Raw genomic sequence first — 15,781 nt, forward strand, 5'->3', positions numbered from 1 at the left:
TTGGTTCCATCTTTCTTTCTCTTGCAGGTGATGCTAGCAAAGGCGACCAGAAGCTAGTGGTGACGATGGAATTTAACGGTGTCCAGTATGAAGGTGTCCTGTTTGCCAATCCCCTATCCTCCACCAACTTATCCGCACCGGCATCAACACCACCCTCCTCGTCCGTATCGGCTACCTCGGCTTCCCCGATCGGTTCCATGGTATCACCGGTCAAATCCAATGCCGCTCTCATCTCACCCCTGGATGATCGTGATTCAGTCGCCACCGCCACAACCGTGGACAACCCGCTTGCATCACTATCCTCATCGAACGGAACCGCCAACAGCACCGCCACCACTACCACCAACTCCACCGGCAACTGTCTCGTCGCCAGCAGTAGCGTTGCCGCTTCCAACTCCTGCGTCCAGCAGCAGGACAGTGTGATTCCGCCATCCGGTCATGCCGTGATCGGTGGTGCAACGAGCCCGGCAGGATCGATGGTTTCATAGGTTTCGTGATCGTTCGTTCCGGTGTTTATTACACGGTAGTGTGAGCAGCCGCAACCTGTTACCGTTCCGCTCTCTTGCTCCCGATACCCTGTTCTGATAAAGCAAAACCATGAAAACCGCACACGGGACATAAAAGTGCTCTCTTCTTCTCAATGCCCCGTGTTCTTATAATTCCCTCAACCTCGCTTTTCCGCCGCTGTTTGGCGTGTTTAAATGTTTCTCGAAAAGGACGACGGTGCAGAGATAGTAGTAATCAGCTGCTTGATTCCTATGTGCAGCAGCCTGGCCGGATCTTAGTTTTTAGTCTACGACGAAGCAAATAACTTATACCCGTTTGACGATAATGATGATAATGATGATGATGATAGAACGTAATCTACCCATAACAGTGATGCCTCGGTGTGTGAAAGCAGGTGTACGCCAAAGCATTTTTCGTCTACATTGACCCATTATTGTACACCTATTTTCTCAGCGTCTAGAGTTATTGTATCATTTTTGTACCGTTTTGATTGTTCTTCCGTTTCCTGCTTTATGTGCAAATAATTTAACGCATTTCATGTTTCCGCATCTCGCAATATTATCCACAAACCACATCATCAAACTACAATCATCCGGGCTGGATGTAAATTTGCTAAATGGTAGAAAATCTGTAAATGATCTGCCAACAATACTTTACAAAATGAGTTACAAATTGATGAAGCACCACGAGAAGAAGGTGTCTATGTCTAATGATAACTAAGGGCGTCCGATTAGTCGTTAGTGCTGGAGAGATCAATTTTCTTTTTGTTTAAATAAGTTGCATTATCATTACGCCCCCAATTGACATGTAGGCATAGTAGTAGCACTTTCCCTTTTCCACCGTTATTTCCCGAGCACGTGAAACCGGGAATACCGGTTTGATACGAAAAAAACCCTCGCGAAAGAATCAATCCATCTCTCTAGCAAAACCTATCATCATACGCATTTTAAGACATCATTTTGTGCTTGTGCTCTTTTGCGTATGTTTATATGTTTCTTTTTCGTTTGTTTTATTTTATGTTTTGTAATTTGCTCTTCTTCAGAACCAAAAATTATGTTTAATGCTTGGGAGACGCCGACCCTGTACGTTCTACAAATTCATTTTAAGAGCGTATTTGCTTCCGTTTTGTCTATTTTATTTTCCCATTTACACTAACGTCCATCTTTATCCATTACGTTTAACTGATGCGCAAGAGAAGGTGCTGCTCTAATAGGCAACAGATCATACAAAGAAAGGACACACGTTTATACGAAATTGTATTAGCTCCACTTTAGTAGTGTGTATTTGTCTGTTTTCCTTTTTTAATTGCGCTTTTTCCGCAATGAAGAATGAAAAGCGAGTGGTTGATAGACGACGAAACACTATTAAAATATATAATAGTATAGAAAGCTAGGAAAGGCAGCGGCGCGTATAAATAAAATGTAAGCAGCTGAGAGTAGAATTTTTATTTGCTTATCAGGCAATAATTTGAAGGTAAAGAAAACCAACACCGACAAGAAACAGTAATTAATTTAGAAGCTATACAACAACAATGTAAGTGTTAGTAGCAAAAGAAAAACAAACATAACTTACGCAGCATAATGGGATAGCTTGATTCGCAAAAAAAGAGCAATTAGAACACAATTGGAATATTAAGTATAGTAAACAAAACAAAATACACAAAGAAAGCATGTTGTAGTTAACGAAGAAGGAAAGATAAAGCTACAGGTTGAAGCTTTTACGCGACGCATGTAATGGTAGAAGCAAAAAGTAAAAACAAACCCGAAAGTGAATATATGAACTTCTCCAAAAACTGTCGGAAAATGTGTCCAGTTGCTGGCGAGTTTGCGTGCGTAGTTTATTCCGAGGAAAAATAGGGAAAATTAAAACAAACATGCAATTTAGTAGCAACAAAAGTAGTAATTCAAATTATGTGACGCTTTTTTCCCTGGTAGGATTTTGTTAAGGTTTCTTATAAAAGAAAAGTTTTTAGCGTAAACGGCTGTTCGATTTTTCGACGATCCTTTTCCGCACTGTAGGCAGTGTCTGATAGAGAGCTAGTGCATACGAGAACAACGAGAAAAAAGGGTAAAAGAATCGTTCTTTACGTTTGTCTTTAATATTTCAATAAATTAATGCACTTGTATTAAAATCTTCGATGTGATTGTGTTTCGTTTGTATTATTTCGATTAAGAAAGTATAGAATTACATGAAAGACGATTTTAAACAACATGATGTATGTTAAAATCATGAAAATTGTAAGAATGCAAATCTTCTGTTCATTTAACGAAAAATAATTTATTTTCAAAACAATTACCTTCAACACCCACCATTAGATGGCGCTGCGCCACGGTGAAATGTTTCAATGCGGTGAAATGTCTCGAATAGCAAGAGTGAAATATTTCCATGTGCAGAATCCCCATTCGGTTGCGACAGAATCCTCTCGGAACGGCCTCGGAATGGTTTCGGATCACAGGAACACAGCGATTTTTAAAGGGGGGCCTGTAATTTTGCTACGGCATTATCGGTGTTAGGAAGGTGTATTTCATACATGATTTAACAACACCAGCAAATTCTCGGAAAGAAAGCTCCCTTGCGTACACCTCAGAGTTCTATTGCGTAGCCCTTTACACGGACCGTTTAGCTACTCTATATATAAACGCTTGTATGCGCTAAGGAGAACCATAACGCCACTACTTGGATCACATTTTCTACGATTTACGTACATTTACGATTCCTGATTAGTCCAACACCTTCTACGATTTTTCGCCCAAGGTGCAGTTTTAAATCGGTTTACTTCTTCTGTAACAATCAGAGAAATTTCTTAGAAACCTGTTTCGCTCATGTTGATGTTTTACGCGATGAACAGCACAATTGTTTTCAGATTTCCGATACTAGGAAAGCATGTTTTTCAAGAGATGATACCTGCAGTGTGGAATAAATTTGCCCATCACTATTGCATTGCATCCTATCAAACCCGTGAGAGCGATCGCTAGTGTAAGGAAGAAGGTTGAAACGGAAAGCTTCCTTCTACTCGCTCAAACTTTCCATCGGCTGGTGCGAAATTTCATACATAACCAGCTGTTTTCAGATTCCTGATACCAGGAGAGCATCCACGGAAGAGGTAGCACCTTGTACAGCAATTTTGCTCGAAAACCGCCGAAAGTTATGCAATGTTTAAACACTAACTTTCCATACAAACCAGCTGTTTTCAGATTTTTCGATACCAGGAGAGCATGTTTTTCAAGAGGTAACACCTGGTACCAGCCGAGCAAGCACAAATCACGCGCCTCCCGGTAGTTGCATTCCCAAGTTGTTGCATGTAAGATGTTGCATGCCAGATGTTGCGCAACATATGTTGCGCGACATATGTTGCATACCAGATGCTGTGCAACACATGTTGCGCAACATGTGTTGTGCAACATGTGTTGTGCAACATCCTGGTACCAGGTGTTACCTCTTGAAAAACATGCTCTCCTGGTATCGGAAATCTGAAAACAGCTGGTTTGTATGGAAAGTTAGTGTTTAAACATTGCATACCTTTCGGCGGTTTTCGTACAAAATTGCTGTACAAGGTGCTACCTCTTCCGTGGATGTTCTCCTGGTACATTCGGAAATCGTGGTGCAATTTCGTTCATACTTTAAAGGCACGACGAAGTCGATATTCTTCTCTGCATTTAATTTATCACATAGAAACAAATGTTTTATATAACCAAGGAAGATATTGTTGATCATTTTTTTACCTTTTCATGGTTTCGCTTCAACCGGAATGGAGGATTTCAACGAACGCAAACAGATGAAGGCATACTTCTGTTTCCTCCAGCATACTTACACGATCAATTTACCATCTGTGTGTAATATTAATATATGTTTTCTTAATTATCAAAAATACAAACCCACGAGCACCGAGGTTGTAAAATACTAGCGGAGTGAAAGTAAAGTAAAGTAAAAATCAGCAAGAAATAAATTCACTCGACACGCATAATAATTTAGCAAATGTACAATTGTTTATTTGTTCCTATAACATTCCACGACGCACTTTCCACGTCCGTCCCAACACAACAACAATCTTCTGCTACCGCATATACCGCCCGTCATTAATTTCATATTCGTTTCATCATACTCGTTTTTTTCGTATGTATAATATAAGTAATATATTTTCTTCTAAAGTCCCGTTGCAAAGTTCCCTCACATTATTTGTCCGCCAAAAGCATATATTGCTTGTCGTTGTGGTTTATTTTCCCTTGTTGTTGTATAAATTCTATTCACTTCTGGTTACATACAATTCAATTTTGTTATACATTTCAATTCATATCCCGCTTCGATTTTAGTTTCGTTCCGTACGCGTATTGGTTGAATACTAGAGGGTGTTGTGTTGTGGGTTTTTTTTTTGTTTTCGTTAGTTGTTTCATTTAACACTAAACCGCGCATAGCACTAAACTCAACCCGTCATATTATTTCACGCTAAACATTATCATTCCCCTCTGTCGGGCACCTCGCATAATAAGTGTGTGTGTGTGTGTCTGTATATCTTAAGCCGATAAGCAACTATCGGATACCTCTCCACAATAATGTAGGGCTTTAATTAGAATGCTTATTAAGGTTTAGCAAAACTACTACTCATTTACCTTTAACGATGGTACGTTAGTAGAAATGTTAGTTCACCCGTCAACAATCAAGGTGACTACCGTCGGGGTGATCGCGAAACAAATGATATGTCCTCTACACTATATGCCAGTGTATGCGTAGTTGATATGCTACAAAAGATATACATCCTATCCTTCCTTCCTGTCAATGCTCATACTTTCGCAAGACTCATCTATCTTTTATATTGCAGCGCTAAATACAGTGAGTGTTCACTTTTCATTCTTGTTCTACTGAGCGTATAACGAATCCAGTACATATATCTATGTATAGTAGGCGCGTGTGTATAACGATATATAGCATATAGTTGCCGCTGCTGCTGAGTATGCTGCTGACACCCATCATTAAACCTACGGTTGCTTTGATTGAAATGTAATTCAGTAAGTCTAGTTCTGTGTATATAAGGGGTGTTTTGTGTATGCTTCGGGGGTATGTTAACTATCAAATTCTCTACCATCGTGCCATTACAATACACTTTCTGCCATGGTTGGCCAGTAATCAAAATGGTTACATAATTCCTACAGCTGACTGTTCACTCTACTCGTGCTTCATTCATTTATGTATGTTTGAGAATTTAACACAAATAACACGTTAAGGTTGTTTCACTCGGGAAAAAACAAAATTTCGCTTTCCAAACTAACCAAACTCTTTAGTCCATTTCGTTTTAATTCGCCTTCTCCTACTTTGCGCATACAATTCACAACAAGCAACGCACACTTAACACACGCTTGATTCATCACACTGTAGTAGTAGTGGTTTTGCTTCCAAAAAAAAAAACAAAATAACGTAGGAAACACCATCAACTTGTCTCCATGGACATCACACGCGACGCCTACTAGTGTTCATTCTCACTCGTGGGAATTTCGTTATCGTGGGTATAAATATTGAATAAAAAATATATGCCTACGCGTTACACACACAATGTCTCTGTGTATGATTGAGTCTATTTATCCAGGGCAACCAGAAGAAAAACATTGTGGTGCCGAATGTCGTTGTGAAGAACGTGTGCCCCCCAAAGGGTCACCATCACACGTTCCTCCCTCTGTTTGCTTGGTTCTAATAAATTAACGCACATAAATTATTGCTTCGTCCTTCGTTCGATTATCAAAACGTGTACGGCTGACAACACCGTAGAAACCTTAGTCTTATTAAGCTGCTGCTTCACTTCACAAACGCACACAATGGTCCTTTTCTAGCACAATGCGCATGTTTATCTTCTTCTTTCGTTTTTTGGACCACACCGTCTAAGATCGCGATCGTGGGAGGTTTTGAACCAGCGTAGCAGCGAATACAGCATCCGCCCTGAACGATGCCTGTTTCACTAATTCAGGCACTTTGCGCCTGTGGTTGTGGGCTGGATGCATTCATCAGTATCTCACCACCGGCAGTGGTGCCATTCTTTTTGAGCATTTCGCCTGCCACAGGCGTGGTGGTGGTGGTGGTTGCATTCGTAACCGCCTTATCCGATTGAGCTTTCTTGTCTTGGTCCTCCTTGAAGAATATCTTCGTAATCACAATATCGCCCGTGCTGAGCGTCTGGCAGGCGGCTTCTTTCATTTCCTTCGGTGGCACTAGTACCGTCGGTTGGTGGTACGCACCGTAACCGGACGATGCTAGTGGTGGCGGTGGAGTGATCGAGTGCTGCAACCGAGCCGCTATCTTTGAGCTTGGTTTGCTCACACGGCTGAAAGGGGGAATTAAAAACAAAAGCATGTTAATTAATTAATTACACACAAGCATTAAAGGAGAGGAAACATTTTCATTATGGATGAGGAACATTCCCCCGCTGACTATCCGGCTATGTGGTAACAATAAATCGATACGTCTTGGCCGTTCAACGAAGAAAAAAGGTAATCGTTATCGCATACGTACCCTTTAATGGCGTCTTTTTCCTTTGCAGGCTGTAGAATATTATCGTTAGTTACTACGATCGTATTGGCATTAAAGCTGGACATTGTGTCAGCAAAGGACTAGAACGTTTCATGAAATAAAGAAAAATAGGAACAAATGAATAAAGCGTTGCAATATTGGTAGAAAAATGTGAAAAAGAGAGGAAAAACTGAAATTAATATAAAAGCAAAGAGCTTATAAAAACATCCCACACAAATTATGTGCTAGTTATTAATATATATATAACATAATATATATATATATATATATATATATATATATATATATATATATATATATATATATATATAAGTTACCGCGTCAGCAAGCTACCGCGTCAACGGAGGCATCGGGTAACTGCGCGTGCACCTTGGTGGACTAGCAACAGCGCGTGCATCGGACGATGACACCATCGGCACGTGTGTTGCAAAGTCAGCGGAATCTAACCAAATCGTGGGAATCGGTGAGCCAAGCAGTATCGACAATTCAACACCAGCAGCAGACAATAGTTAGTTCTGATGTAGCAGTCCGATCGAACGGTTTGGGAAATTAAGTCTTGTTGTTCACAAAATAAAATTTTTTAAAAACCCTAAACGAACGCGAGTTCGGTAATTGGCGCCCGAATAGTGGACCTTCGCAGTAATCGTATAAGTTCACGGTAGTGAAAAAGCCAGCTTCAGCTGTCCCTTAAGAGGAATCCATCGCCCGGTCCAGAGCACCATCGCCGTATAACCAGCGACTTGAGACGATAGAGCGCGAAGAGCTGCACTGTAACGAAGGTTTCCAACATCTCCTGAGGATCCAAGCTGAACAGCGATGCAAACGCATTTCCTCATCGTGGGATTAATTTGGTGAATATAACTAACACACTAATCTCGATCCGAAACTCATCCGAAAAAAGTGATAAGTGAAAGTAGGGCTTTACATCAGACTCACCTCCAACTAACAAACTAACTAAGTTCAAACGAGAAAACTGGCTAAGACAGTGAAAGAGAATCCCTTTTTAAATCTCATAGAACTTTTTAGGACTACACAGATCGAAATGAATAACGATCTTGGAGAAAGCTCCAATACAAACGGCCAGACATCAGAAACTGGTAGTAACAGGAGTAACTATGTAGTGAATCAAACACTATCATTTCATGATAGGGGCAATATCCCCAGAATAGTGTCGGACCTACCCGAATTCAATGGGAATCCGAGAAATCTACCACATTTCATTCTCGACGTAGAAGAAATTTTAGAGCTATTCAAAGACTACAGTCAATCGTGTGAATACTACTTGATCGTAAAAACGATTAGAAGGAAGATTAAAGGAGAAGCTAATGACATTCTCGTCACCAATAATACGCCAACAGAATGGTTAGCTATTAAAGAAGTGCTATGTTTGTACTATTCAGATAAACGGGATCTCATGACATTAGATCACCAGTTGAAATCGACCACACGAATGCGTGCTGAAAGCATCGAAGCTTACTACAGCAGAATCACAGAATTGATTACTCTGATAAGTTCAGCCATCGTGATGGACGAGACTTGGAAAGGTCATGAACATATGATCATTAAGCTATACAATATGATAGCTTTGGATACTTTTGTAAGAGGCTTAGGAGACCCGCTATCAATGTTTTGTAAAAATTATAAACCAGAGAGTTTAGCGAAAGCTTACCACTATTGTATCGAATTTCAAAACGTTGATGCAAGAAATGCACCATATAGAGGTCGGACATTTGACCCAGTGCCCACACCGCGTTGTAACATACCACAACGACCTCCTAAACCGATGCATTTAAGTTTTCCACCAAGGCAAAAACCCGTAGAGGCTACACCGCAGACCTTTCAAAGGACAACACAAAATGTGTTTGCACCAAATCGGACATTCGTGCCGAGACCAAAGGTCGAACCAATGGAAGTTGATCGTTCCATTAGGTCCAGAATGGTTGATTACGGCAACAGGCCAAAATTCTCCAGACCTACATCATCCTCAATGCAGAGAAACAATCCACAGCCAAAAAGAATGGCACATACCTTACAAGACAGGTACGAAATAAGTGAAAATTGTGAAGATCAAAGTGAAAAAAGTGAAACAATTAATGACGTAGAATCATATCGTGACAACGACTATGAAAGAAAGACCGCTAATTTTTTAGAGGAAACCACGGAGTGGCGAAACAGGTGGAAGGATTAAACCCGAAGGTTAATCCACTGCCCTATATAATTGTACCAACTACAAAAGGAGATATAAAACTTTTAGTTGATTGTGGTGCAAATATCAATCTAATATCTAATAAATGGGCCAATAAATCAGGGAAAACAATTGAACAAATCATTTCACAAACAGTGCATGGTATCGCAGGAAGTGGTAACATTTCAAAAATGATCAAGTTAGATATTTTTAAACCAATCTTGAACGAAAATTTCGAATTTCTAATTTTCGATTTCCATCCCTTCTTCGATGGAATAATTGGAACGGAAATTATTTTTCACGAAAATGTGAAAATGGTTTCAAGCAAACCCACTCTTTACGTTTTCGGTGAAGGAGAAGATTTAAAAATACCATTAAATTTTTATCGTCCAAAAGCTGCTATACGCAAAGTGAACAATTTAACATTGAAAACTACTGTCAGAACATCACATCTGAACAGTCACGAAAAAGAAACTCTTTTTGACACATTAAACCCATTTAAACAAATTTTTCACGATACAGATAAAAAACTTACGTGTACGACAAAAGTAGAGTGCAACATTCGTACTACCGACGATATACCCATATATCAGAAATCCTACCCTTATCCTATTTCATATAAAGAAGAGGTAGAAAAACAGATACAAAAACTGTTAACTGATGGTATTATTCAACCATTTAGATCACCATGGAATTCTCCCGTGTGGATCGTCCCCAAGAAAATGGACGCATCAAAAGAGAAAAAATTTCGATTAGTCATCGACTATCGTAAGTTAAATCTAAAGACCATATCCGACAAATATCCTATGCCCGAGATTTCAAATATCCTTGACCAATTAGGAGGAAATAAATATTTTACAACCCTTGATTTAGCTTCAGGGTTTCATCAGATAAAAATGCACCCAAAGGACATTGAAAAGACCGCATTTTCCGTTAACTTTGGAAAATACGAGTTTGTTCGAATGCCCTTCGGACTCAAAAATGCTCCCGCAATTTTTCAAAGAGCAATGAACGATGTACTTCGTGAACAAATTGGTAAAAGATGCTATGTTTATGTTGATGACGTAGTGATCTTCGGAAAAAGCTTAGAGGAACACAATGATAATCTTAAGATTGTGCTAGAGACTTTGCAAAAAGCAAACCTGAAAGTACAACCAGATAAGTCGGAATTTTTGCATAAATCAATTGAATTTTTAGGATATGTTATTACTAATGAAGGTATACAACCCAACCAGAAAAAGATTGACGTTATTGAAAAATGGCCAGAGCCAAAAGACGTGAAGGAACTAAGAAGTTTCCTTGGACTATTAGGTTACTACCGAAGATTTGTAAAAGATTTTGCAAAGATTGCAAAACCATTAACAAATATCTTCAGGGGGGAGAGAGACTCCAAGAAGAATAGACAAATTCAATTCAACGACGAACAAAGAAAAACGTTCATTAAAATGAAAACGGTTATAACGTCAAGCGACATCTTAATATACCCAGATTTCAAGAAAAATTTCATTATCACCACAGATGCTTCAAATTTCGCTATCGGAGCAGTTCTTAGCCAAGGCGAAATAGGCAAAGACAAACCGATACATTTTGCATCAAGAACGCTCAGTAGAACAGAAGAAAACTTCTCAGCTACCGAAAAAGAAATGTTAGCTATATTTTGGGCACTTAAAGTATTTAGGAACTACATTTATGGTCAAAAGTTTATAATCTTGACAGACCATCAGCCGTTGACATTCTCATTGTCAGATAAAAATGTTAATGCAAAACTGAAACGCTGGAAATCATATCTTGAAGAACATGATTACGAGATTAAATACAAGCCAGGAAGAGCGAACGTTGTTGCAGACGCACTAAGTCGAATACAGGTACACACTTTAACACCTACACGACATTCCGCTGATAACGACGATTCCAATTACATTATTTCGACAGAAGCACCTTTAAACGCTTTTAAACTACAAATCGTTTTAGAAAAAACAAATACTAATCCCGAAACTATAGTATCTAAACCGTTTCCAAATTACACTCGTATAATTATAAAAAGAACTCGTTTAGACGAGCAAATATTAACATCGCTTGTAAAAGAATTTTTCGAACCAAGCAAAATCATTGGATTAATGACATCAGAAGAAATCATGGGTCAACTACAAGAAGTCTACCGTAAATACTTTAGCCAATCGAAACTATTACGGATTAGATTTACACAAACAATTTTAAACGATGTAGCTGATGAAAATGAGCAAGAAAAAATAGTTCAACAAATTCACAATAGAGCACATCGTGGAATTGATGAGAATAAGAAACAAATTCTCAGGAAATATTATTTTCCACACATAACACAAATCATCCGAAAAATTATTTCCTCGTGTGACACATGTAATGTGTCGAAATACGATAGGCAACCCCTAAAAATACAACTCCAAGAAACACCTATTCCAAATTTTCCATTTGAAGTTTTACACTTAGACATCTACCAAATTGAAGGACAATTGTTTCTTTCTAGTATTGACAAATTCTCAAAATACGCTAGAATGCTTCCAGTAAAATCAAAACATACAGTTCATTTAAGAAATGCATTCTATAACACAATCACTTCAAACATAATTCCATCAATAGTAGTGATGGACAACGAAAAAGCTTTCTTATCCGCTGAAATTAGAGGAATGATGCTAGACCTCAATATAAAAATCATTACTACTCCTAGTAGTCATTCTGAGTCAAATGGACAGGTAGAAAGATTGCATTCGACAATAACAGAACTATACAGAATTCAAAAGAAATTAACTCCCAACCTAAATTGCAGGTCTAATATTTGCATTGCTATAGAAAAATATAATAACACAATTCATTCTACCATTGGCAAAACGCCGAAAGAGATCTTATTTGGAATAACCAATAATTGTACGTCCCCCGAACACCTTGATGAAATAAGAAATAAAAGGTATGACGAAGTAATAATAAAACTACAAGAAACACAGTTAAAGTCGTTAAAAAAGCATAATAAATCAAGAATAGAACCACCAAATTTAAGAACAGGTCAAAATGTTTATGTGAAAGATAAAATAATAAGAGCAAAACATAAAGACAAATTTAAAAGACACATTGTACAAAGAAATAAGAATACAACATTCAGGAATGAGGCAAACCACAAAATTCACAAATCGAATGTAAAGAACATAAACCTAAAAGAAATAACGAACTAACTTTTACACAGAAATTTCCTATAAATGGCAAAATATAAAATAGTTAATGTTAATCTACCCGTTACAGCATACCCTTCATAGCGGCTACACTCGACATAATTGACCTCACGAATAAACCGGTAGCCATAGTCAATACAGGACAGACCAGACTAATAGAAGGATATAGAAAAATCATACATACGATAAACGTAACCATAATCGAAACATCCATTCAAGAAGTAGAAAACCAAATCTTACAATATTACAATTCCGAAACAACACCAGAAATATTAACCAAGAAATTGCAAGAAATCAAATATAACTTAAATCAAGTAAAACCAATAAAGACCCCTCGCCATAAGAGATGGGACTCACTAGGCAAAGCGTGGAAATGGATTGCCGGAACGCCGGACGCAGACGATTTAAGAACCATTACAAACTCATTAGATGAGCTAGTTGATAATAGTAATACACAAATAACAATCAACGCCCTTATCAGAGAAAGGTTGCGCGATATTTCAAAGAATGATCAGGAAACTACAATATTGAAACAATTATACACGTTAGACATGATTAATAATATAATAGACCAAATTCAGATGGCGATTATATTGTCTAAGATAAACATTGTAAACAAGAATCTACTTACACCCGCCGAAATCGATCTGATACACCAAAATCTCCAAACACAGAACATCGAGACTGACATGATAGAAGAAATGCTACAATTAATTACCACACGAATAGCAGTAAACAACGAAATAATACTGTACATCGTAGAGATCCCGAACCTCAGCGAAACATCTTACGAAACATTACGAGTTGAGCCAGTAGTTAAACAAGATCATAGAGTGATTCTAAAATCAAACCGTTTCTTACGACATCAGTCCAACATACTAATGAAAACCGGAAATTGTATGAAAATGAGCAACATAACGTTATGCAAGACAGACGAAGTCGAAAATGTCTCTACACACAAATGTGATGCCAACTTGATATTGGGACACCCAAGTGAATGTGCCTACGAAACAGTCACAGAACGAAACATGGTCGTAGAGATAAGCCCAACAATAGTCTTTTTAAACGATGTGAATGATATCCTATATTCAACATGCGAGGAAGCAGAAAGGCACCTCAAAGGAGCATTTTTGATAAACTATAGGAACTGTTCAATACGTTTCATAAATTTTAATTTCTCCAACAATGAAATAGCCAAGGTAGAACACCCAGTCTATACAATATCGACAGACCTTGGAGTAACAAGAACCAGTTCAAAGAACCTGGAAGAAATACGCCTTCAGAAACTAGAACACATCTTCACACATCGGGCTACATGGCCAGCATGGACTTTTGTAATCATAATAAGTATCATCACGGCATTAACGTTGCTAACCAAGAAAACAACCGCAAACACCATACAAATATCCGCTGATAGAACAGTAAGAGACAATAACCAAGAAGCAGTTAGGTACTTCAACCCATCAACTCTGGCATACTCTCAACCACGTTAACCAGGAGGTTCAACGCTCAAAAAAAAGGGAGCAGTTACCGCGTCAGCAAGCTACCGCGTCAACGGAGGCATCGGGTAACTGCGCGTGCACCTTGGTGGACTAGCAACAGCGCGTGCATCGGACGATGACACCATCGGCACGTGTGTTGCAAAGTCAGCGGAATCTAACCAAATCGTGGGAATCGGTGAGCCAAGCAGTATCGACAATTCAACACCAGCAGCAGACAATAGTTAGTTCTGATGTAGCAGTCCGATCGAACGGTTTGGGAAATTAAGTCTAGTTGTTCACAAAATAAAATTTTTTAAAAACCCTAAACGAACGCGAGTTCGGTAATTTATATATATATATACATATATATATATATATATATATATATATATATATATATATATATATATATATATATATATATATATATATATATATATATATATATATATATATATATATATATATATATATATATATATATATATATATATATATATATATATATATATATATATATATATATATATATATATATATATATATATATATATATATGTATAACTAAACTGGCACGAAATATCAACAAACTTTGATTCACATAATTTTTTAAAATATTAATTCATGGTAGAGTGTACAAAAAACAGGAACCAAGATGAACATTAACTACATTTCCATCTTTAATGATCATTTCTATGACAAATACTAAATCTTCCGATCCGTTTCTATCGTTTAATTGGACTCGCTGTATAAAGTGATGTGAATTATATATTATGGAGGGTAGAGCATGATTCAATATTATTTTCTGTCTATTCCTTAGGTTGGTTGGTTCAGGTAGATTTTGAAATTACCTATAAAGACCAATAAATCAGTAGTTAGAAGGAGCAATACTCTCCAATTTTGAGGCTATTATTACAAGTTTTTCTTTGTTAATAATAACCAAGTCTCGGCGAATGCTTGCGAAACCATCCAACGGACTGCACCAACAGATTTCTCTGTACGATATGCAGTCAGAAAAACTATTCCCAAGAATGTTTTAAAAGCTGAATTTCCGACTATTTAGTTACTAATTGATCGCTCGAGTGTCGTCTAAACCCAAAACAACCTAAACTAACCGATAAACCTCATACAAGCACAACCGGTGTACGATAATAATAATAAATAAATTATTAATAATAATAATTATGTTCGAAGTTTAGCTACCTGATCATTTGGCAGCAGTGTGGCGGCGGAAAGGATTGCTTCCAGTTTGTCAATCTTTGCCATCCGATCCATCGTTGTGTTGGAAAGGATTTCGTCCATGAGCTGCATCGATTCCGTCAGACTGGGCGGTTCGGAATTCTTCGGTGAGAATGTGCCACTACCAGCAGTACCCGTCCCCGTGCCCGGGAGCGAATTGTCCGACGGTACACTGTCCATGCTTTGGTAGTCCTGCTCAGTGACGTCACACTCGTCATCCGAATCGCTCTGATCGCACCGATCGCGGTCGTAATTTTCCAGCTTGTCCAGCTTCTTTGCCACCTTGTACGACACCCGTAGCTTTTCCTTTTCCTCTTCCGTTAAATCCATGTACCTGGTAATGAAATGAATTGCATGCGTTTTAAGGTATTTTAATATCAGCAGTTGAATTTAACTAAATATTACAATATTACCTCAACAGTCGGATTTCTCTGTTGCTTAGGACTATGTTTTTGCTAGCCGATTTCAGCTTCACCTTCAGGTCCTGTATCTCCGACCGTACCTTGCGCTGCTTCTTGCGCATTTTCACATCCACTGGGCGGATTAACATTAAAATCTGCTCAGTGCACAGCTCCGACAACAGCTCACGGTACTCTGGCTTGATGGAGCTGTGGTCAAACACCGATAAAACCAATTAATACAATAAGGACCGCGCC

The 15,781-nt window shown here is 38.3% G+C and overlaps 2 protein-coding genes across 2 annotated transcripts in view; one reads left to right on the top strand and one right to left on the bottom strand.

Annotated features, from left to right (window-relative positions):
- LOC128303564 (protein dead ringer-like) overlaps positions 1-2,642 on the top strand; it is a 101,001-nt gene extending 98,359 nt beyond the window's left edge. The window contains exon 11 of the mRNA XM_053040554.1: positions 28-2,642. Coding sequence (XP_052896514.1) covers positions 28-488 — 461 coding nt within the window. The 3' untranslated portion in view covers positions 489-2,642. The remainder of the gene's footprint in view (positions 1-27) is intronic.
- A 1,841-nt stretch (positions 2,643-4,483) lies between these two features.
- Positions 4,484-15,781, bottom strand: part of LOC128302319 (uncharacterized) — a 37,214-nt gene continuing 25,916 nt past the window's right edge. Inside the window, exons 4-7 of the mRNA XM_053039115.1 lie at positions 15,539-15,733; positions 15,090-15,459; positions 7,003-7,100; positions 4,484-6,814 (exon numbers count right to left, since the gene is read on the bottom strand). Coding sequence (XP_052895075.1) covers positions 6,457-6,814; positions 7,003-7,100; positions 15,090-15,459; positions 15,539-15,733 — 1,021 coding nt within the window. The 3' untranslated portion in view covers positions 4,484-6,456. The remainder of the gene's footprint in view (positions 6,815-7,002; positions 7,101-15,089; positions 15,460-15,538; positions 15,734-15,781) is intronic.

The sequence above is a fragment of the Anopheles moucheti genome, chromosome 3 (genome assembly GCF_943734755.1).
Source record: "Anopheles moucheti chromosome 3, idAnoMoucSN_F20_07, whole genome shotgun sequence".
NCBI classification, from domain to species: Eukaryota; Metazoa; Arthropoda; class Insecta; order Diptera; family Culicidae; genus Anopheles; species Anopheles moucheti.